General features: G+C 31.3%; 1 protein-coding gene across 1 annotated transcript in view; it reads right to left on the bottom strand.

The window, feature by feature from the left end:
* Positions 1–2,514: 2,514 nt before the first annotated feature.
* The window catches only part of LOC145333023 (integrin alpha-PS1-like), a 170,749-nt gene continuing 147,235 nt past the window's right edge, over positions 2,515–26,028 (bottom strand). Inside the window, exons 31-36 of the mRNA XM_080178176.1 lie at positions 20,119–20,247; positions 19,365–19,483; positions 18,567–18,953; positions 5,629–5,711; positions 5,192–5,325; positions 2,515–2,868 (exon numbers count right to left, since the gene is read on the bottom strand). Of these exons, the coding sequence (XP_080034302.1) occupies positions 2,689–2,868; positions 5,192–5,325; positions 5,629–5,711; positions 18,567–18,953; positions 19,365–19,483; positions 20,119–20,247 (1,032 nt within the window). The 3' untranslated portion in view covers positions 2,515–2,688. The remainder of the gene's footprint in view (positions 2,869–5,191; positions 5,326–5,628; positions 5,712–18,566; positions 18,954–19,364; positions 19,484–20,118; positions 20,248–26,028) is intronic.

The following is a 26,028-nucleotide window of genomic DNA, read 5'->3' as shown; positions in this document are numbered from 1 at the left end:
CATAAAAAAATGAAAAGTACACTGCAAAAAAATCAAACAAAAAAACTGAATTTAGCACCCTGAACAGCTATTTTCATATAAAGAATTATGTACAAAAAATATATTCAATAGAATCATATAAACTTCTAAAATATAGTTTAATTTTTAATTCAAAAGGAAAATTTAGTTTTTAAATATAATTTAAATTTATAAGGAATGACTCAAGAAATATTTAAAATTTAATATGCCATTAAATTGTAGGTTTTTTAGCTGGTTATTATTTTAATACTTAACAAAGGATGTTTTTAAAAGGAGATTTTTACCTAAATATTAATGTATTTTTGATGGAAAAAAAACTTAATGAAGAAATCCAATATAAGTCCTAAATACTTTTACAGTTTAATCAAAATTTAAAGGAGAAGTTAAGGTACCTTTTTGAACTGCCTTATGAACTGTTAGTATATCCTTTTTGTGCTTATAATAACTTCACACGACATAAAAAAAATTTTGGGTGTTAATTTAAAATTCTTAAATAACAAAATTTAAAGTTATTTAAAGCATTAATTTTTCTGCCCATACCTTCTTTTCTCTCAAATCTTTAAACCTTTAAAATTTTTACTGAATGTATTTTTTTATTTCTTTTTATCTATCCTTCATTTCTTTATTATATTTGCTATTTTGACTAATTAACTATTGGTTAGGTTGAAAAAACACCATAATATTTTCATACGTGATAATTGGACTAAAATAACAAGGATGACAATATTCATGGGTGAAGGATTAGAGTGGCAATGACAATTAAACTAATGATTAATATCCTTATACATTTACCTAAAATCAGGATCTTAAGGGATAAGACCAAATAAGATAAATTAGTGAACAGAACAACCCTAATTATAGTTAACAAAATTACCCTTAATATAGATTAAAATCATTGTGGGTAAAGTTGGTCAATGCGAGTATGCACTAAGCAAGATTTTAAAAAAGTACCCAAAGTTTGAAAGCAAATTTACTAACGTTTTTTATTAAAACTTTGGGAACCAACATAATATTTATTCTAATTTTCTCTCCCTTCCTGCGTCGCCTAATCACTTCAGAAACATAAATTGTAGAGTAGCTACGCTCCTATAAAATCCAGAGTTTATAAGTAGCGTAGCATGAACTTTTAGGTATCATAAAAATACTTTTTATAAGTGAGTCACGAATCCTTTTTATGATACTATGGTGAAGAAAGTAATTAAGAATTGGGGCTACATAATTAACTTACAAAATATTTACTCTTGCTTGCAAAATTTTAAATACAAAGAAGTTGTTAGGATGTATGCATGTCTGTCTGTCTGTCTTTTAGTCAGTTAAGATCTTAGTAACCACCTGGATTTATTAATTGATTTTTCTTTATACTGAGGTCTTAATGGGAAAACAAGTTAATGTTTAAAACAATCAAAATGTATTTTGAGTTGGAGAGTTGGTGACGGGTAGGGAGTGGAGGGTGGCAATTTATGAATTCCCAAATCATAGAAATGATGGGATTTTGGAAGAAAAATTAACTCACCTCTAATAAATTCAAATAGATTAAATCTGCCCTTATTAGTTTTATTTTTACAATAATAGCTAACAAAAGAATATATTATATAAAAGTAAAATGTGTCTATAACCACCAGAATAAGAGAGGTATAAAGATGTAAAATAACTGTATATCAACCAGTATAAGGGGTATAAAGATAGTAATCAGAGTATAATATAGGAAGGCTCATAAATAAAATATATATTGACTTTTTTAAATACAGAATATCAGGGAAATATTATAATTTAACCTATAAACAAGGATGAAAATTAAATAGAGTTTTTTTTGTATAAGACATATTGACAGGGTAACATTTGTCGTCAATTTGGCTTGATTTAATGGACCTCATTTATTGGTCAGTTTGTTAGTACAGTAGTGAGGAGGGGATGGGGTTAAGGGGATGGGTATTGCTATTTTAGTCAGTGTCTAGTGCACCATCTAAGTATTTATATATCGATTTTTCCATTTTTCTATTTTTTTTACCAGAAAAATATCTTTTTAAAAAACATAATAAGATTGAGTAAATCTTTATTTGTTTGGAAAAAAATTATCTTGAAGCGAAAACATTAAGATTAACCAGCTAAAAAACCCTTAATAATAATGGACAACCTAAAACATCCATAGTTGCTGAATATTTTTCTAGTATGGCTTTGAAACCGATTGATATCTGCTAGATTAGAACCGGTTTTCAGCCAAAACAAATCATGTATCGTATCGTATTATAGACAATTTTCTACGAATATCTTAATTTTCCATTTTTATATCCGCGGAAAGCTGTCTATAATACGATGCGATAAAATGTTGTATATTCTAAAACAGAACAAATATAATTAAGTATAAAAATGGCACTTTTTTAGTAATATTATTTCTCACTAAAGTATCACAACATGTAACTGGATGTAAAAAAAAATTCACAAAAAAATTCTTAATATATTAATTGTTCAAAACCACTTAATATGCCCGTTTTTCACATTTTTCACTATACTATGATCACTTTTATAGTCTGTTTTTTAATATTTCATAAAAAAAACTTCTTTTTTAACATTCATCAGTATGAATTATTTAGTAATTTAATAAGTATATATTTGTCACTGGTAAATTTCTTTTAAAAATCTATATTTTGCTAATTTTCATCATTTTTTTTCTCAAGAAATATAATCATGGCCATTGAGCAAAGGCGCTCTTTTGCCAATTTTTGCTGTCTGTGTAACATCTTGAACTCGTTTTCTCTCGAAAAATCCAAATTTCCAGAGTATGAGAGTGATGGTTATTAAAAGGAGAAGCCCGGCGATTATTGCAGTTACCATTATCCAAATCGGGACACCCTAAAATAAAAACAAAATATGTAAAAATAGAAAGATAAAAGATAGATAATAAAGATCGATGATACAGAGAAAGATAGATAGATTGAGAGAGAGAGAGAGAGAGAGAGAGAAAGAGATACAAAGAGAGAGAGAGAGAGAAAGAAATATACAGAGAGAGAGAGAGAAAGAGAAATACAGAGAGAGAGAGAGAGAGAGAGAGAGAGAGAGAGAGAGAGAGAGAGAGAGAGAGAGAGAGAGAGAGAGAGAGAGAGAGAGAGAGAGAGGGAGATAGATAGATAGATAGATAGAGAGAGAGAGAGAGAGAGAGAGAGAGAGAGAGAGAAAGAAAAAAGTAAGTAACATATTTACAAAGGAAAACGATGGAGAAAGAGAGAGGGATATGAAAAGGAGATACAATATTAAAAGAGAAATGGAGAGAAATAGAGGAAAATAGAGAAAGAGAGAAAATAGAGAGAGAGAGAGAGAGAGAGAGAGAGAGAGAGAGAGAGAAAGAGAGAGAGAGAGAGAGGGAGATAGATAGATAGATAGATAGATAGATAGATAGATAGATAGATAGAGAGAGAGAGAGAGAGAGAGAGAGAGAGAGAGAGAGAGAGAGAGAGAGAGAGAGAGAGAGAGAGAGAGAGAGAGAGAGAGAGAGAGAGAGAGAGAGAGAGAGAGAGAGAGAGAGAGATAAAGAAGATATAAAAATAAAGATATAAAGCGAAGCAAATAGGAGAAAATCCTAAATAGGCATCAATAAATCAATTTTAAGTTACTGTTAGACATGTATTACAGATTGATAATGATAAATTATATATCCAATATTCTATTAGAAAATTTATCTTTGGAAATTCGGCAACATCCAATATATTAGTGTTGCAAAACCTAAAACTCCCCTCCAACAAATTTTTTATAAATATGTTTTAAGGTTAGGTTAAACCCGCGGCAATAATCTATCTGGTAGAGTGCCCGCTTACCATCGAGAAAAGAACGGGCTTAAGCCTGAACCATATGACGTCATACTAGAGACGTTAATAAAGGAAATGACTTGGCCCGTAAACAGGCGTACTTCATTAATGCACAGTAAGACAAAGTTCGTTAAATAAAAGATCACGGAAAAATAGATAATAATTAGGTTCGGTAGCATCCTTTACAGCCCTTGCAGCCTATGCAGACCTTAACATTTATAGGTGCTAGCATAAAATAATCTTGAAAAAAAGACTTCAACGAAAGGAATAAACTATCGTCTTTATTTTGTCTTTTTTAAAGTAGAGTTTGCTTGATTTAGAAACATAAATATAAAAAAATTTAAGTTAATGAATAAAATGTCATTTGCAGTGAATTTTTCATGCATTTGTTTTCATTTTACTTTATTCATTTTATATTGTAAAAGAAAACCAAAGTGAAATATTAAATATTAAACCCCTACCGAAAAAAATCGTAGTATGCCCTTGGGTTGGATTCAGGTATACAGGGGTATAGCATAGGAAAAATAAATAATTTTTCTGTGTTACATTTTGACTTAACATTGGTGTAAAAAAGTATTGTAGATTGATTTCACCATCATTGTCCTCTCCCTCCCTGGTTTGAAATAAATAGCCTGTCTTAAAATGATGGTGAGCTTAATTAAACTTACAAATGAAATTCTCTCTCACAGGAATCTAGAGGGATAAGACAATAACCCGATAAATTGATGTACATCCCAATGGTTATGCACAAAATTATCACTACTGTAGATGCCAATTAGAGATTGAAACGTTAGGACACTCTACTAAATGAACCAACCAATCAAAGTTCAATAATAGTCCTCAAAGTTGTTAAGCTAACGAATAAGAAGAAATTATTATTAAACTTTGGGGACTAGTGTAATAAACCAGAGATCTAGAGGGATAAGACAATGGTAGATAAATAGATGTATATCCCCAATGATTAAAGTATTTAGGATGAACTTATTATCAATCGTTGTATCCTTGTATCTCTCTCTCTCTTCAATTTTCTCATTTTCGTGTGTTATTCAACCTTTTAAATAATTATCAAAATTATAGTATCTTTCTATTTTCTTGTTTAACTTATTTTTAAATGAGGCCTCTGGGAGGGAAGAGGAAGAGTCGACCCTCCCCCACTATAAATTTGATCTAGAAAAAAATAACTTTGGGGGGCAGTTTTTCTTCTTTTGGGAGGGTGGTAATACCTTTAGGGCTAATTAGAAGCTAAACTGTATTCTTCAGTGCACACAGACAGATTGACATACACAAAGCCAGAGAGAAATCTTGTTACTTTTATATAAATTTATAGGATTATGCTCAATATCTGCTCAAAATCTAAAGTTGTTTTTGATTACCTGTAAACCATTATCACCAAGACCATCAGGATAGGCAATAACACTGACAGTGACCATGTCATCGTCAGGATTCTGATTATCAAGGAGTTCCTCAGGGAGCAACACTCGGCCCACAGCATTTATCATCACAGAATCTAAAAATTAAAAGTTACATCTTATTTTCTGTATTTTATTCTGCTGTTAAATAATTATCTGTCATCCTGCAAAATTAAAGGGAGTTGGATACAACCTACACCCCTATACACCAAATAATACAGCCAAGGGGGGTTAAGTAAGAAAGGAACCATTGAAATTAATCAGAATATAGATTTTTCAATCATTGAACCTGTTTTAATTTTTTTGTAATTCTTTAGTGTATTTTTTCTTGTCAAATTGGCAACTTTTTAAAATTTAATCCACTTATTTTTATCCTTTTTCAATATGTTTAAAAACCTTACCTATATTAGGATAGTCTTCTACAAGTGTTGAATTCCAAACTCTTGATTTCAGCCTAATAATCGCATGTTCTCCTTGGTTCAACCTGAAATAATTTTTTGTATTTTAATATATTTGGTAAATTTGCCACCTAACCCTGAATCTATAGGTACAGCTTTTTAACTTTGAAACCAGTGTTGCGGAGCCGGAGCCGGGAGCCATGGAGCCGCCATATTTTGCTGGAGCCGGAACCGTAATTTTTGTTAAAAACGGCTCCGGCTCCGGACTAGATAAATAAAGAGAATTTTATGAATTATTATTTGATAACTCTGTTTTGTCATGTGCAGTGCAAATGCCCCTATTAAGTTTTTCAAGACCATTTTTATCAAAAAATGAAGTTTTAAAACCTTCAAAAGTCAAACATAGACGTGGGGAAAAATATATGTCGAGTTTTTTCTTGATTTTAGGTCGGAGCCGGAGCTTGAGCCGTAGCCGCCATCATCACAGACGGCTCCGCAGAGCTGGAGCCGGAGCCGCACCAAAATCAAACGGCTTCGCAACGCTGTTTGAAACCGTTATATTTCCGCTGGATTAGAATCGGTTCTGGGGCATACTTCAAAACCATGTATCGTATGGTATTAAAAACTAAATTTCAAGAATAATAAAACAACAGTTATAAACTAATACCAGTTTAGCTGGCCTGAAAGCTTATAATTTTTCATTTCACTTTCAGCAAAAAGCTTAGTATGCTGTTATAAATAACTATGATTCACAATTTTTACGTTAAAATGAAAAAAATGTTTCAATTCAACTAAAAAACAGGTAGTTTTTGGTTTATTTTAAAAAGGTTGAATTTAATTAATGTTTTCATGAGAAAAAGATTTAAGCTAAGTGTTGAAGACCATTAAGAATGCCATTATCCGAAGAAAAATCTAGGAAAACCCAGATCTAGAAAAATGATATCAAACCAATCATCAATTGTTTTTTTCCTCAGAGACAAGGATATGTTTTCTGAAGAAATAAATATTAATGTACACTTCCAATTGTGATTGACAAATTAACCCCTTCTATAGATTAAACAATAGGTGGAAAAGTTTTGACACTGCTAGTTTTAACTATCATATTAATATTCATAACAAGTCCCAAATGTTTTTGAGCCAGCTAATGAAAAAAGTATCAAACAGTAAAATCTACAGTCCAATTTCTTCTCATAGAGAAGTTGTGCTTTAAGCAACGAAATAATCTAATTGTTTATTATTATTTGAATACGTTTCTACTTCTTACTTTGTTTTAATTTAAAAGCCAATCTTTCCAAAAATTGGAGGAAAGTTAAAAATAAATAAATTTGTAATATTTATAGAGATAGAAATCAATGAAATAATAATAGTTATTTATTGCATCATATTATAGACAGCTTTTCGTGGATAATAAAATGAAAAAATATACGGTTAAAACCTGCTGAAGGTCCGGTATAACATAACTGGTATTAATTTCATGATTCCTATTTTAACAATCGTGATAAATTGTCTGTTATACAATGCTATACATGGTTTTTCAGTATGACCCAGATCCGGTTCTAATCCAGCGGACATAATTCGGTTTCTAAGCCATACCGGAAACATGTCTCTTTAACCCTGGAACTTAAACAAGACCGGCATTCTTACATAGCTGAGAAAATATTTAAACTCAAATATTTCTCCAATTTTAGATTGAATAAAAGTCTTTAAAACTGGTCTTTCTTTCTATAAAAATAAAGGTCAAGTTAGGTATTCATTAATTATGTAATACACTTTTTGTCTAACGTTTGTTTCTTTATTTAAAAAAAAACATTTAAAAAAAAACATTTAAAAATAAAATTGCTTAAATACGAAACTATCATAATAAGTGATTTATTCACAATACCTGCCAAAACGGAACCTCGTTCCTGTTCTAAAATTTGTTAACATATTCTTTTAAAAGCCGAGTTTTTACACGTTATTTTTATGTTTGAAAACACCGCCCTAAATATGAAACTAATGTGGTATGTGTTTTTTTTTCTGCATATTCAATGCATATGCTTTGTAACTTAAACATTTTTTAGCCCTGTCCTAAGAAAAAACTTTTAAAAATGTGGCGATTTCTTTAGTTTTAAGTGTAAGCCTGTAACGTTCAGTGAGAAAGTAAACATTTCTTAAGCCAAAATTTCCTGCAATCTTTTGGGTCATTGAAGAAAAAGGTAGTTGTATGGAGTATAAATCTATACATATAAATTCATTGTGTTTACATAATAATTGTATGCAATATTAATTTATCGTTGTCCATTATCCATGGTATTGACAAGGGATCTAAAGGGATAAGACAATGTCTGATAAATTGGTGTACATCCCCAATGATGATACACAAAATTACTTAGTAGATTATAGTTAGTGGTTGAAACTTTTGGTCAGTAAACATATGAACCAACCAATCAAAATTCAATAAAAGTACCCAAATTTGTTAAGTTATCGAATAAGAAAACGTTATATTAAACCTTTGGGGACTAGTGTAATAAACAGCCCAATGTCCCCTCCCTCCCTGATATTGACAAGGATCATGATTGAAGTTCATTAAGGCTCAAATTGAGTCAGATATTAGTCAAAGTCAATTAGTTATATTTTTTTATTTGTAGCTATTCTATAGTTAAATGTATCCGTACGCTGATTTATTCTCTTGTTTGTTGTCAGTTCTTGTCACCCTTGGATTGTAATAGATTTGCCTTTAAGAGGTTCTTGGGTCAAGCCATTCCCCCCACTCCTACTACTTAAGTTGAAAGTCTTTAGTTTTAAACCCTTTTTCTTTGCCTGCAACGAACGAAACCGCTATGATGTAATTTTCTATTGAAAATATTTTTAAAATATTGTTTTAGCAAGTTTATCTGGCTAGCTTTAGTTATGGATCTTTTGATGCTTGTTTCTTCAACGAATAAAAAAAAACTTGTTTAGTTACTTTTTTAGAAAAAGAACAAAAATGAATTTATGAAAAAAATATATTAGTTTCTACGTCTAAAGTTTTTTGTCAACTTGGTCAGACAGCTTTTTCTATAGGGCTATTCATTTCTGCTAAGATCTCTTAAACGACTGAATCTTCGTACAAGTTTAGCATCAGTCTAGGACAGGTTTGAAGCTATTTGATAAGAGGTAATCTACTTTACCTAATAGACATTCAAACAAAACAAAACATAAATGTTGAGGCTTTGTCCCTAGAGGCTAAGAGTATATAAAAATGTATTTCAATTACTCAAATAAAATTGTACAAAGGATTTAAGTATACAAAAATAGGGAGAGATAAGTTTTCTAATAAAAATTTATGCCCATTTTTTAGGATTAAACATTATAGATATAGATCCCTAATCAGTAACACAGTGAAGGAACAAACCGGTCATATTATTAGTTAGAACATGTACATCATTCATTGTCATATTTATCAAAGTTTAGGAGTGTTTACAAAAAAATTGTACATTATAATCGATATATTATTATTACCTGGATGTTAACCAGATTTTCATGTACACTGCAAAGTATTGCTAGCAGCTGGCTAAAATAACGATACCGCGCCCTCACTCACCCCTTTACCCAATCCCTTCTCTCATACTGGATGAACGAACTGGATTTTATATCATTATTATTACTGTGTTTGAATATGCCCGAAAAAATCATTAATGTTATAATTTACAAGTTAATTGGGGAGTAATTAGTTGTTTTGCCCTCTAGCGGTCAACAAAAGAACTAATATCCCATTCAAAACAGCTGGACCAATATTTTGCAAATTTTTAACAGAATTTAATCATATATATAGGTACAAAATTAAACAAGAACACTAGTATCAAGTAATCAATATATAATCACTTGGATGTTGCACAACAAAGCGATACTCACGGCTGGCTAAACTAACCCTCATCAACCCCCCTTTACCTCATTCATTTACGAACAAATCCATATATGAGGTCCATATTAGCAACCTAAATTGACGACAATGATTCCCTGTCAATATATCCATTGAACTAATACTGATTTTAGAAATAATAGTAAGGTGTAATACAGCTAATTTGTAATATTGCCTGCAATGTATTAACATATATAAGAAGGAAAACTAAATTCGTAATAAGCAGTGATGAAGCAGGGATCTTAAGGGATAAGATAATGGGAGAAAATTTTATAAATATACCCAATGATAATAAACAAAATTATCCTTCCTCTAGATTAAAATTATAGTTTTAAAGGTTTAGACACTATCAGTTTATAAATTTACCAATTAAAAGTGAATAAAAGTACCCAAAGTTTTAGAGCCAACGAATAAGAAAGCGTATTATAAAACTTTGGGTATTAATGTAATTAAAATGTTTCATCCTAGAGAGGACAGACCTTTCAACCTCTCATTTTATCCCCTCCAAAAAATTTTTTTTTTTGCAAAGTCTATAAATCTAACTTTTTCTTGTATATAGATATTGTTTCAATAGTAATTATTTCTTTTTAGCTAGGTGGTCTATAGGTGTTTTTACAAAACAAAGACTTTTTTTATTGAAAGGTAGCATGATAACGATACGAAAATATGTAGATTGTATAATCCATACATTAAAGTAACAGGATGACTATCCATCTATTTGTGGTGTCTGTCTTAATGTACTTAAGAATCTCGTAAACCACTGAACTAATATGGTTCTCCTTTACAGTTTAGCTTCTTAGTAGTCCTGGGAAGTTTTATAACTTTTCTGGGTGATGGTACTCACCCTACTAAGACATATAACCTCTAGAAAAAAATGACCTCCCAACAATTATTGCCTATTCCAAATGCTTCCAGAGGCCGCTATGGGCTTTAAAATGTAATTTATCAATAACAAAATTAACATTGGATTAATAGTTAAGGCTGCACTATCTATGTATATAATCGCTCCTATTTTTCAAAAATTTTAAATATTTTTTGTTGTTGTTTTTGCTAAAATTTCTATTGTCTATATTGAATGAACATCCTATATATGCGAAATAAAAATGGCATACTATTTTGCCAAAAGGGATGGATATACATTTATTGTAAAACTATACATATAATTAACATGAGTAGGTTTTTTTTTGCGAGCAAAACTTTTCAATAGTTGGCTAAGTATGTAAAGTAGTATGACAATTGATATATTATTAATTGGATGTTGCACCAGATTTTCATGTACTCTGATAAAGTAATACTCGCAGCTGACTAAAATTGCCAACCCATTAACTCCATGACCTCCCCTCCTACTGTATGACCGAACTGTCCATTAAATTAGCAAGATGGATCGACAACAAATTTTCCCTGTCAATATATCCACTTATAACCTATATCCATTAGTATAGCTGACTGAACAAATTATTTGTTGATCATTAATTAGATTTGAGTAAAAGCACATTTACAATTACATAAACTTATTTTCAAAAGTTTTATTTTGGATGTTGTCATCCTTGATTATAACTATTTACTTTGTGGTTATTTATGAGATTTAAACATTACTTTTTCTTGAAATATATGTTATTAGAACCAAAAAGATAATTTAAATGCGAAATAGATAATAGATATTTATCGCATCGTATTAAAGACAGCTTTCCGCGGATATCAAAATTTAAAATTTAAAGATTAAACCAGTTTTTTTTGCTTCGGACTAAATAAACTCGTATTAATCTTATGATTGTAATTTAAATATTTGAGGAAAATACGATGCTATACATTTATGGCTCAAAACTGGTTTTGATTCAGTGGATATTAATCGGTTTCGAAGTCATAATGGTCGACAATGAACAATGATTTAAATGTACAACCAAAAATACAATAAAATCTGTAATACCTTTTATGTAGATTAATAACATTGCATTGATGGAAAAGTTTGGACAATACTGGTTTGTATAACTCAATCAAGATAAAAATCAACAAAATTTTGAACCAACGTATAGGAGAACGAGTTAACAAAACTTTAGGGACCAATATGATTTATAGTTAAATCTCCAAGAAAGGAAGGGGACAATGGGCTTTTTTTATACTAGTGTCCAAACGTTTTAACCACTAAATGTAATCTACAGATAGGGTAATTTTGTGTATCATCATTGGGGATGTACGTCAATTTATCGGGTATTGTCTTATTCCTTAAAATCACTTCCAATGTCCTTTTTTATCCTAAAATATTTTGACATAAATAGTTCTAAAGATGAGTTTATAAGGAAGTTTTGAAAGAAAAATGCATAATTTTACATAAAATAATAGGACATTCCTTTACTTTGATTTTTGAACGAAGTTTGTTAATAAGATAAACTAATGTTATATAACCAGTTCTAAGCCACACTAAAACCATGTATAGCATCATATTACAGACAATTATCCACGAATAGTAAAATAAAAATCATAATATTAATGATATAATCAGTTTGTTATCCTTGGACTTTAGCCCCTCGGGGCTACAAAACTGGTTTATATATTTTTTATTTTAAAATCCGCGGAAAACTATTTATAATACAGTGCGATAAATGACTACTCCTCATTGGAAAATTATTTTTGCGTTAAAAAATTAATTCAAAAAGGTTCCCTTTAAAAATGGACCTTAATCTATAGTTAAAAATATCCTGATACAACTTGATGGAACTAATTTAAATGGATAAAGAACAGTTGTCAAAATTGTTAAAAAAAACTCAAGGGCCTATAAAAAGACATAGTTATATCTATTTTAGAGTTAAGCTCTTGGAGAAGATAAGTTTTCCTATAAAGCAAGCCTTTGAGTTTAGTATCAAAATTCTAATTCTTATCTATAATACAAAGTAGAACGATGTCTGTCCGTCTGTCTGAAGCTTACGATCTCGGTAACCGCTGAACTCTACTCTTTAGGAGATGAAGCTACTGGTTCTACGATGGTTTTAGGCTATTTTCCTATTTTTATCATATACACTTAAGGGGGAGGGGGAATCGATTACAACATCCCTTAGAAGATATTTATGTCTTTAAGAAAAAAATCCACGCATCCACTGTATATAATAGTTCCATTGTAAAGTTGGACTGTAAGTTTAGGGTAATCATTCATCGCAAGACAGCAAGCTTTGTAAACTTTGATTTATAACTATCTTAATGTTCTTACAATGAAGCGGCGCAGGTTCGAGTCCAACATCTTATGCATCTTTTTATATTGATGGGGTAAAATTAAGGGTTTCAAAGGTTTCAGGGGGGGTAAGCTAATGTATTTTCTAAAATTTTGAGGGTTTTAATTAAGGGTTTTTAAAGCAGCCATTACTTAACAAATAAGGAAAAAAATCTTTTACAGCATTTAGTAAATTCAACTATGCATAAAAAGTAAAAAAATATTATTTTATATTGTCTAATTATATTTATGTCAAAAACTAGCATTAATAAAAATATTTTAGACAGCGAAGTAGAGAACAATAAATAAATTATATGCTACCAAAGGCATGATTTTATACATGCGGAGATTAATTTATGGTCGATTGTTCTATCCCTATCTGAAAGGCCCTATATTGAAATTTTTTGGTTATACTGCTATTGTATATGAAATATAATAACTAATTTGTTTTAAAGATGGGCTTTAAAGCAGTTTTCAGCAGTGGTCATTCTTTTAACTTCTGCTTAAACAATGGATTTTATGATAAATGGATAAAAGCTTGTAAAGAATGGCTAAGTCAGATAATTTTATTCATGAATAATAAATCTTTACATAGGTTCTAGAGGGTGGTTTTAGGCTACTTCATTTCTAAATTATAAATAGTAGAGAAGCTACTCTATAATTATTATTGCACATCCGTTAGTCTCCTCATAATTATCCATTAATTATATAAATCCATTAAAATTGGCCATAATAACATTAGGAATTTTAAATCAGGTGTTTATGCACTACCGTTTATCTTCTCATCAACATTGCGTTCTTATATACAAACGGGAAGGAAAAACATCAATTTAAACGGAGCTCTAAAATCAGAGTGTAGGACAAACAAACATTTTGTAGAGTGTCAGCCTTAATTAGCAGAATATAGATTTTAAATCTGAACAAAATTGCATGTAAATTTGTTGTAAAATTATTCAAATATAGGATACTGTTGTGTTCATACTTCTATTTTAAGTGATTATTTAGATGTTTCACTTACAACATTGAGCATTATTGTGAAAAAATCAACCTGTTTTGAATTGACCTACGGACTTTCTTGTAACGTTTAAAGAGTTGTTACGCTTTCTACTGTTACAGGAATAGTTATGTCAAGTTTAAAATCGATAGAACAATATGAATTTCTTAATAAATTAATGATAACATACCATTACGTTCGCTCGGATATACCATACTTATAAAAAATCTTTTTTTAAAAAGGAAAGGGTAGTTTGCTATTGTTTTCATATGCGGTTCTGATAATTTGATAATGTATTACCACGGCGCGGAAATGGTTTAACACCTTCAGATGAATGGTCATTAATTCATAAGACCGCTTCTTTAATAATGAATATAAAATACGTGGATATTGTGACTGGGAAGTTATTGTCGTCAATTTGGTCCTCAGTTATTGGTCAATACATTCCTCCATGGTCCTGGGAGGGGATGGGGTAGAATCATAAGGGGAAGGGGGGGGGGATATCGTTATATTATCCAGCTTAAAGAAACATTTTTATCAGAGTTTGTAAGATTTTCTCACTATATCCTTCTGTTCTAAATCCATTTCTTTAATTTTAGGTAACTTTTTAAAAAGCGCGGGTAATCTATAATTATTGATTACCTGGCAGTACGATTCTTTTTATTTCTTGATAATATGCAGGGATCTTAAGGGGTAAGACAATAGACAATAGATTGATGTATACTTCAATTATGATTAACAAAATCACCAATTTTGTAGATTAAAATCATTGGTGAAAATCAATATTTGATAATAGTCATCAAAGTTTTGGCTAACGAATTAATATTTGAGGAACAGTATAATTCATAGTCCAATATTCCATCCCTGCCATTTTTGTTTTAATTTTTTGGGGGGGTTGGGGGTTATTTCTCATTACCGGTTTTGGGAGGTTGGAGGTAGCCTACCAAAATCTAGTTATAAACCTGGATTTACAAGAAGCTTAACTGTGAAGTAGTTAGCGATATCACTTGCTACATAAGACAGGCAAACATCCTTTTGCTTTTATATATAGAAAAGTATATAATTCAATTTTGAAATAGGTGTTTTAATTGTTGAAAATTTTTTTACATAATATCTTCTTCAGGTGTACTATCCTTTTAAATTCAGGGATTTGAAGGGATGAGACAATGGCTGATAAATTGATTGACAAAATTACCCGTTCTGTAGTTTACAGTTAGTGGTTGAAACGTTTGGACACTAAACTTAATGAACAACCCCATCTGAATTAATTGAAAAGTCACCAAAGTTCTTAAGCCAACGAATAAGAAAATGTTAACATAAAACTTTAGTGTCCCATCCCTCCCTGTATCAAATTACTGTTTATTTGTATAATTTTGTAAAAATTTATGTTTAAAAGTTACTGACCCCGTCTTTACATTATTCAAACAATACCTTTAAAAGGCAATTCAATAATTTCCCTTGAATTTAAAAAGGATCTATGCTCCCCCTACATTACACTAGTCCCCAAAGTTTTATAATAACGTTTCTTATTTGATGGCTTAATAACTTTGGGAACTTTTGATAAGTTGGTTCATTGAGTTGAGTATCCAAACATTTCAGCCACTAATTGTAATCTTCAGAATGGGTAGTTTTGTGTATCATTATTGGGGATATACGTCAATTTATCGAGTATTGTCTTATGTCTTTAGATCTCTCAACTTTACCCATTTCCCCCAGTCCTTTATTTTCAGGAAATCAAGAAATACGGGTAAACAATCATCATCGAAAATGTAAATTGATTTATCGTCAATTGTCTTATCCCTTACGATCCCTGACTGATCTTTAAGCCAAGGATCTAAAGGTATAAGACAATGGTTGTTAAATTGATGTACGTCCCCAATGATTATATACAAAATTACCCCTTCTGTGGATTTCAATTAGTGATTGAAACGTTTGGACATAAAACCAATAAAAGTGCAGTAAAAGTCGACTTTCTATGTTGTTTAGCAAACGAATACGTAGACGTTATTTTAAAACTTTGGGGACTAGTGTAATAACCAGCCAAATGACCCCTCCCTCCCTAAACATTACTATTAAAAGAAAACAATATAATTTTAGTTGAGGAGAGGTTCAAATAATTTTAATGGGATAATACCCTAGCAATTCATTTACATTGCTGTAAATAAAAGAAAAAATTCTTTAAAAACAATAACATTAGAGTAGAAAGCTTATTTAGGAAGTTATCATTATGTAATGCTAATATTTTGAATAACTATAGGAATCAATTTTAAAATAAACCTAAAAATTTAGAAAATTAAAATAGGTTCCACCCAAAAGATTTCAACTAATCTCCAACTTTCTTCCCCTAATTTTATTTCGATTGTTTAGAAGAGTAACTACTCTATGGCTTATTTCTTCGTCTGTCTGTATGTTTGTGTTTAATTCTATTATATAAAGTAGTAGGATGTATGTAAATATGTTTGTGTGCATGTTCCGAAAGATCACGTAACCGATAGACAGATCATTTCACATTTTCAGGGAAGTTTAGTAATGGTTCAAGGCAAGTTTAAGGCTATTAAGCGAGGGGTGCGATACCTACAGTTTCCAAAAATTATCCCCACCACTAAATAAAAGTTTCAATAACTATGATTTTTTTAGCAAAGTCGCTTTTAGAACTAGTACTGACACAGCTTCTACCAACAATGAAATTAATTTGGAAAAAATCACGAAACTTATGTGTGTTTTTCAGCTGTCGTTGGGGGGCGTAAAATTGACGACCTCTCCATTTGCCCCCCAAATATTATTTTAGATTTATTTCGCTTGTTGGTTATACCTTATTCCTGGTACTAACAGTCTACACTATAAATCAAATTTTATACTTTTGCAGTGCTACTTTTGTACCTAATAGTCCCAGTTACTTCCCAGCGTTCTTAATTGTTTTTCATCATTTAGTTAATGGAATGAAGAATTTTGCTGTATCATATGTGGATAGATAGATTAATTCCATTGGATATTATATGTGGATAGATTGATTAATTCCATTGGATATTATATGTGGATAGATAGATTAATTCCATTGGATATTATATGTGGATAGATAGATTAATTCCATTGGATATTATATGTGGATAGATAGATTAATTCCATTGGGTATTATATGCGGATAGATAGATTAATTCAATTGGATATTATATGTGGATAGATAGATTAATTCCATTGGATATTATATGTGGATAGATTGATTAATTCCATTGGATATTATATGTGGATAGATAGATTAATTCCATTGGATATTACATGTGGATAGATTGATTAATTCCATTGGATATTATATGTGGATAGATAGATCAATTTAATTGGATATTATATGTGGATAGATTGATAGATGCAGTTTTTATACAGGGGGGGAGGGGACATTGGAATTTAAATTATACTGGTACCCACCCAAATTTTGATGAACACAATCTCTCATTTGTTGTCTTATAAACTTTGGGTACTAGATATTGATTGGTTCATACAAATTCACAGTGTCCAAACCACCAATTAAATTGAATATTAATAATTTCTTTAGATCCCTAGATTTTGAGATTTTCATTGCTTGGTTCAAAGCCCTTAGTCTTTACAATTAGAGTAAATTTTGCATTTCATATACCATAATTTGGGTTGCACCCCCATTAAAAAATTTTATTTGGTTAGGAAAAAAAAGGACACTGTATCAGAAGAAACTATTAATGTACCCCACCCCCCATAAAAATGTTTGTTTGATAAGAATTAATAGAAACTTGTATTGGTTTTTTAAAATCATTAAATTAAACTAAAACAAATAATAACCAACGGGGGTTTATGGGAGGGAAAATAGAATGCATAAAAAACTGCAAAATATATTTTGAGCAATGTTTGTTCTAGCTACTCTATAATTCTAATTGTCCCCATGTCTGTAATTAAAGATGTTGAAATTAGAATTTTCAGTTGTTAGGAGAAAATTCATCTTTTATTTTTGATTGTGTAGTATGTGTAGTAATCGATATAATATAAATTATTGGATGTTGCACCAGATTTTCATGTACTCTGATAAAGTGATCCTCGCAGCTGGCTAAAATATCATTACCCCTCCCCCTACCACCCTCTTTACGCCTTCCCCTCCACTTCAACTGTATGAATGAAAGACCAATACATGAGGTCCATATTAGCTATCTAAATTGACGATATATTTTCCCCTTTTAATATATCCACGCATTCTACATCTATTTTTGTTTTATTGTGTGTTTTGTATAAACATACAACCGAGGGAAAAGTCTAGAGGGAGGAATTTTGTAAAATCATATTTCAATCAGCAGGATAATAGTTAAAGAAAATTGCATGGATAGGGGGCAACTGAGAAATTTTTTTTCTCGTATTCATTCGAATCCGGTGGATAGCAACCGGTTCTCATCCATACGGAAAAACTATGTCTAGCATCGTATCATATCCAGCTTTCTACGAATATAAAAATGTACAATTATAAGATTAAAACCAGTTTTTTTAGCCCGTGCCTTCGGCCTCTCGGGGCTTAAAAAAACTGGTTTTAATCTGACAATTACACATTCTATACCCGCGGAAAGCTGTTTATAATACGATGCGAGAAATCAATCTTGGGGTAAATGAAAATCAGTTAAATTTTTTATACTTCTAGTTTTAACAAACCAATCAAAATTGAAGATATTGCACTTCAATTTTTAAAGCAATTGTCTTACATCTTGACTAGTTTATATCAAATAGCAATGTCAAAACTTTTCAACCAATAATTTCAACCTACAAAAAGGGTAATCTTGTTTTTCTGTTAGCTAACATCAAATATTTGCCCATTGTCTTTTCCCTTTGGAACCCTAAAATCTGTTTTTACTCACCTCGGAATATCACAAGTTATAGTCAAACATTTGGCGGTGGCGCGGCCGCAATCAAACACAACCACCCGCTGCGACCGACCCTCCGCATCCCGGATGTACTCCGGCTCCACAATCCGCTCGGTCGCCCGCTTTACGCGGCTACCGCTTCCGCCAAACCGCGGATAACTTGAAGTTTCTTCTTTCTCAAAAATCCGCGAACTTTTAGAACTAGAGCTGCTCACTGATTTATAACTATATTCACTATTTACACTATTATAAGAAGTGGAAAATTTTGAAACATCCTCAAAAATTGAGGGTCGGTTGGTTTGTCGCTCCACATAGATTGGTTTGTTCTTGTAGCTGCGCTGTATTGGTGGTGGCTCTTGATACATGTGGTTAGCGCTTTTTCTAAAATTATATAAAGTAGTAAGTCTTTTTGTCAGTCAGTTAGATCTCACTAACCACTCAATTGGTTTTAGGCTATTTCATACTTGGGATGGTTTTAGTCTATTATTGCCCTCTTACTTCGTCCCCATCAGGTGAAGACACTAGTGGTAAAAAATTGATTATTAAAGAGATTAAACTTAAAATTGCTCATAATTCAAAAAACATGTTCATCATCATCATATTAGATTGTATTTCCACTGGATGCAAAACGTTTTGATCCGTGAATAAAACACATGTATCGCAGGAAACGAACATAACCATAATTGTTGGCTTCACATAGTAAACAAATAAAATACATAAGGCATAATAGTACCTAATACATTATGGGGTAATGTCTTTGCCATTATCAAAACACTTTTTCATAATGCTTACCTTCTAAGGCCCAGAGAGTTGATATGCTTGGGGTTAAGGTAGCAGATACCAGGTCCTTCCAGTTCTACAGGATCTGTCAGGTACAGCAACCATTTTCCCTGGGTCATACCGTTTTCAACCTAAACAAATTATGTGCCAATTCAAAATATAATAATAGTTATAATCCCTATAAAAAAGTAACAGGATGTTTGTCCATATGTTTGTACCGCAGGACCTCGCTAAATGGATGAACCTATATGGTTCTCTTTTAAAGGATTGCTTCTCATAGGGCCTGGAAAGGTTTATAACTATTTTTGCGGTGGGTACCTGAGTAAATGTTCAGGCCTAGGGCCCATCATTACCTGGTATGGCCAGTCAATATTAACCCTAAGTGAATGTGCAGGCCAGGACCCATCATTACCTGGTATGGACAGTCAATATTAACCCTGAGTGAATGTGCAGGCCAGGACCCATCATTACCTGGTATGGCCAGTCAATATTAACCCTAAGTGAATGTGCAGGCCAGGACCCATCATTACCTGGTATGGACAGTCAATATTAACTCTGAGTGAATGTGCAGGCTAGGACCCATCATTACCTGGTATGGCCAGTCAATATTAACCCTGAGTGAATGTGCAGGCCAGGGCCCATCATTACCTGGTATGGCCAGTCAATATTAACTCTGAGTGAATGTGCAGGCCAGGGCCCATCATTACCTGGTATGGCCAGTCAATATTAACTCTGAGTGAATGTGCAGGCCACAGCCCATCATTACCTGGTAGGGCCAGTCAATATTAACCCTGAGTGAATGTGCAGGCCAGGGCCCATCGTTGATGAGATGGAAGGTATGGAAAACCTTTGTTCCAACTTCTGGTATTGTCCTCACAGAACTCTCTCCAACAATCTGAAAAATAATTATCTTATTATAAAAGTAGTAGGATGTTTATCTGTTTCTAACACTTGAAGCTTCGGCTTTATAATTTAAAATTTTCTCGGCTGTAGATAAAGATAGACGACCAAACATTTTATTTTTTTTTTCCATGGACAATCAATAGGTGAATGACATACTCAGATAATATATAAGATAACAATCTGATGTTTTTTTGAAATTTGAAGATTCGCCAGACCATCAAGTATTTTCTTTTTTAAATTAGGAATACCTAGTATAAAAAAATATGCCAGTTTTAAAAAAGATGGTTTAAAACTCATTAAAATTACACACTTTTTTGTTATATTCTAAACCATAAAAGCAGTCATAAAATGTCCTAATAAACATTTCAAACCATTGTCTTAGTTTTTTTGCTGTTAATTAGAACTAAAAATATTTTAAATGAGATTTTTCTATGTTTAGCATTTTACATACATTTTATACTACCAAGTTAATATGTGTAAAAACTATATTTTTAAAGAGAAATGTTGTACAATTACTTCAAAATGGTTAAAGATGGGCAAATGTAAGAAGATTAGGTTCAGTAACTGCCAACAGAAAACCATTCCTTTAATTGTACGGCCTTTGTCTAGAAGTTTTAACTTTACATGGTAATGGGTTGCGTCTGTTTACAAATGATTTTCAAACTTTTACATGGATTAATCCTATAGCATTACGGACTGACAGACCAACGGACGGGCAAACAAAGTTAAACATAGAGTAGCATCACTACGAGAAAAAAACATAAACACACACACATGTTTTAAATAGTAATTAGTTAATTACCATTCCAATGTAAATCACGTAAACCATGTTTTAGATATTTTAAATTCAGGCAAGTTGTTTAGGATTCGGTATAAACCACTAAAAATTAATCTTCTAAAAATAGTTTCTGCAATTGGTAGCTTAACATTGGTAGAGGGGAATGAATGGAGAGGATATTGGGCTTTTTACTACGTTAGTCCCCAAAGTTTTAAAATAACGTTCTATTTTTCGTTGGCTTAACAAATTTGGGAACTTTTATTAAATTTTGATTGAATGTTCAAATTTTACAACCAATAATTAAAGTCTGCAAAAGGAATAATTATGTGTATCATCATTGGTGATTTACAGCAATTTACATAGCTACTTTATGAAAATCCGAAACTATCCCCACTTATCTGGGGTATTTAAACACTTCCTAATAAAGCAGATAATATAACAAGGATGACAACATTCATAGAAACTATCCCCACTTTTCGGGGGGGGGGGGGGGGTATTTGAACAAGTCCTTATAAATAAGAGGATAGAACAAGGATGACAACATACATATACTATATCCCCACTATTCTTGGGGTATTTAATCACTTCCTATTAAAGCAGAAATAGAACAAGGATGTCAACATACATATACTCTATCCCCACTATTCTTGGGGGTATTTAATCACTTCCTATTAAAGCAGATATAGAACAAGGATGACAACATACATATAAACTATCCCCACTATTCTAGGAGAAATTTAAACACTTCCTAATAAAGTAGGTAATAGAACAAGGATGACAACATACATATACTCTATCCCCACTTTTCTGGGGGGTATTTAAACACTTCATGATAAATCAGACAACAGAACAAGGATTACAACATACATTCAAAGTGTCCCCACTTTTCTATGGGATATTTAAACACTTCCTAATAGAGCAGATAATAGAACAAGGATGACAACATCCATAGAAACTATCCCCACTTTTCTAGGGGTTATAAAAACACTTCCTAATAAAGAAGATAATAGAACAAGGATGACAACATTCATAGAAACTATCCCCACTTTCCAGGGAGGTATTTAAACACTTCCTAATAAAGCAGATAATAGAACAAGGATGACAACATTTACATAAACTATCCCCACTTTCCTGGGGGGTATTTATTTAAATACTTCCTAATAAAGCAGATATAGAACAAGGATGACAACATTTACATAAACTATCCCCACTTTTCAGGGGGGATATTTCACTTTCTGACTATACAATGGACATACTGACGTATGGAAAATTTAACTTATGAAGAAACTTCGCTCCTAAAAAAGACAATAGCCTGCATGGGTGTTAACATTTTTATTCAAGAAAAAATATGGATGATAAAGAAAGAGAGATGAGTTAAAATGAGGTAGACATCTGTCTTAGTGTTCATGCATTACAGATAATTGTGAAATATCAAAACTTTGCTTTTATTAAATATTGTATGTAAACGTTCTTGTGTATTTTAATTGTTAAAAGAAAATATCTATGTTGATTTTTTTCTCTTAAAGGTGTTTAATGCCATTACTTATAAGGTTCTACTAATTAGAACGAGGTATATCTTACTTTATATTTTGATTCATATCGTAAAAAAAATTTTCCCTAAGCATAGGTATTATGTAACAAATTTACTGTATTTATACATGGATTTTTTTTCTTTATTTAGGTATAACAAGCAGTTTCGTCCCTAGCATCTCGGGAATCTGTTTTCTAAGGGGTAAAATGGGACATTAGAAAATAGCCTAAAACTATTCTAGGACCTGTGTAAAGCTTCCAAAAAAGGAGATTTTAATAGGTTCAGAAGTTATTGAAATCTTAAGCTTTAGACTACATTTTATATTAGGATTGCTGTGCTTCATATTGCTTTAATTGTCATTTTAAGAATCCATTAAAATTAGACTTTTTTGACAAAATAATTCGCTGTTTTTTTTCAGGTTCCCAATCTGTCTTATAGCATGTCATTTCTGCCTATATATGGTGAACAATTAAGCTACAAGGCATTTAACATATAGGAAAATCTCTTATTACAGTTGTGGTCTATATATACCTCCCTCCTTTACTTTATTTTACTTTAAGAGAGCAAAATAATAGTGAAGCCTTTTAAAAAATGTTAGCCTAGGTTGAGTAAGGTTCAATAAATAGTTCCCCCTTAGATGCATGATACTGAAAATAAAGATAAGTAATATAATAATAACGTGCACAGGGTTTTGACGGGGGTTTGTACACCTTAAGGGACTAAAATATTTTGAGGGTTGTAAAAGCTGTTTTAAAGCAGTCTGACAGCAATGAATGTTATGACTCAAATATGCCCCTTAATGTTGACAAGAAGTTTCAGCCTTGTATCTTAAATAGCATCCGAGAAAATCACATGCGTTACGAACTTACAGACAGACATAGTGATTTATTAAAGGGCTTTTTTACTAAAAATTCAATAATAAGGAACTATATATATTTCTCGTGTTCATTCGAATCCGGTGGATAGGAACCGGTTCTCATCCATACGAAAAAACTATGTCTAGCATCGTACTATATACAGCTTTCTACGAATATGAAAATGTACAATCATAAGATTAAAACTAGTTTTTTAGCCGGTGCCTTCGGCACCTCGGGGCTAAAAAAACTAGTTTTAATCTCATAATTGTACTTTCTATATCCGCGGAAAGCCGTTTATAATACGATGCGAGAAATAACTATTTTCATTTAGTGTCTTATCCCGAATACTGTTTTTTCAGCATCATTTTGTGGGTGGGTGGTTAGCAAACAAATATGTAACAGACAGGGACAAGTATTCTGATAAAAAGATCAGTAGAATTATTCAGGGATCTAAAGGGATAAGACAATGACCGATAAATTGCATGATGTTAATCCCCAATGATAAAACACAAAATTACTCCTTCTGTAATCAAATTAGTGGTTGAAACGTTCGAACACTTAACTTTATTAAGCAATCAATAAGAATTTACTAAAGTACCCAAAATTGTTAAGCAAACGAATAAAAAACATTATTATAAAACTTTGGGGACTAGTGTACTAAACAGCTCATTGTCCCCTCTCTATCTGAGAATAATGACAAGAAATTGAGAAAATTACTTTCTATTTAAAGTAAAAGACATTTTAATTTTTTTTCTAAAATTATAGAATTTCACTGTCATAATTATGTTAACTTATTGGAGGAATATTATTTTGAATACAATTCCCCTTAATATGTAGAATATCATGTGAGGTTCGGGGAAGGTTCTCCCCCTTCCCAGAAAATGACTCATAAGCAAGTATAATTATGTCCATAAGTAGCACAACCAAGATGATTCATATATTATTCGGTATGTATTTGTGCATAAATTCATGGAATAGTCAATAAAAGATAAATCTATCTTTCCAGTATGGCTTCAATATCGATTAATATCCGGTTCTCAAACAAACTTAAAAATCATGTATAGTATCGTGTTATAAACAATTTTCCACAAATAATAAAATAAAATTCATACAATTGATAGCAATTTTGTTTTGTTAACTCACTTATAGGAATTTCCTTTTTTAAGGAGGGGGGGGGGGGGGGAGGTAGCCCATGAGATTAATAAATTAATATATTATTATGTACAACATTATCTTCCCTCTAATATTTATCAGCTAACATAGGCAAAATTTTGCCTCTATTTTTAAGTTTTAAAAATCAAAAAGATTTTCGAATTTTTTAATTGTTATTTAGGAATTAAGTTCATCTCAAAATTTGTGTTGAACTAAGAATAAATTACTATTTTTCTTAAGAATGTTTTTATGTTGATGGTTGTTTATTCAAACCAACAAACAAAAAAGCAAAATATTACAGACGATACTATAATGGATATAGAATACGTAAATAAATTGACAAGGAAAAATTTGTCGTAAATTTAGGTTGCTAATATAGTCCCCATTTATTGGTTAGTTTGTGTATTACCATAGGAGGGGAGTAGATGTGTTAATTGAGATAGATAGGGGGTATCGATATTTTAGCCATCTTAGATTACGTGAAAATCTGGTGCAACATCAAAGTAATCGATTATAGCAATTGGTATAAATTGATGCTCTTTTGCGGCAACATAGTTGTTCTTCTGGTACAATATCCCTCCAAATACAAATGAATGCTGTATTGTGTAAATATAACAAATGTAGTATAGTATATTAGAAAGCAATGTTGTTTAAAAACGCCCTTTTAAAGAGGCAAAGCTACTCTATAGTTAATATATTTTGGTTTTGTTGGTCTATGTATAGAATTAAGGTATTATCCTTCGAAAAAAAGTAAACTTAAGAACTCCACCGGCCCCGTAACTTATCTAAAACTTTTTAAAATTTCTAAATGGTGATTTAATCCTTCATAAGTTTGTAATTTTAATGAGAAAATAATTAAAAAAAAAAATCTTTGGTTATATTTATCGTTGTTTCTTTTTACAACAAATAAAAATAAGAAGTAAAAAACTATATATATTTCTTGTATTCATTCGAATCCGGTGGATAGGAACCGGTTCTCATCCATACGAAAAAACTATGTCTAGCATCGTATTATATCCAGCTGTCTACGAATATAAAAATGTACAATTATAAGATTAAAACCAGTTTTTTAGCCCGTGCTTTTGGCACCACGGGGCTAAAAAACTGGTTTTAATCTTATGATTGTACATTCTATTTCCGCGGAAAGCCGTTTATAATACGATGAAAGAAATAACTATTAACGACATATAAATATAATCGAACTTTTCTCTAAAAATTAAGATTATAGTGTTGTATCGATCTGAATAGTATAAATATAATCTAATTTAAGTCAGAATGTCCTATCCTAAGCGGGAATGGAATTTAAAGTAATCCCCCTACCCCTAATATTTTTTTATTTTTGATAGTAATTTTTACCAAACATTTATTGTAAAAGTTGGATGCAAAACAAATTATCTTGAGATGAAATATCCCGCCCTGAAAGAAACGCTCCGGTGGTCATAAACTAGTTTACAA

This window comes from Acartia tonsa, chromosome 12 (assembly GCF_053477335.1).
Source record: "Acartia tonsa isolate MP-2025a chromosome 12, ASM5347733v1, whole genome shotgun sequence".
NCBI lineage: Eukaryota > Metazoa > Arthropoda > Copepoda > Calanoida > Acartiidae > Acartia > Acartia tonsa.
The sequence above is the reverse complement of the archived record's forward strand: the minus strand, read 5'-3'. Positions and strand labels throughout refer to the sequence as shown.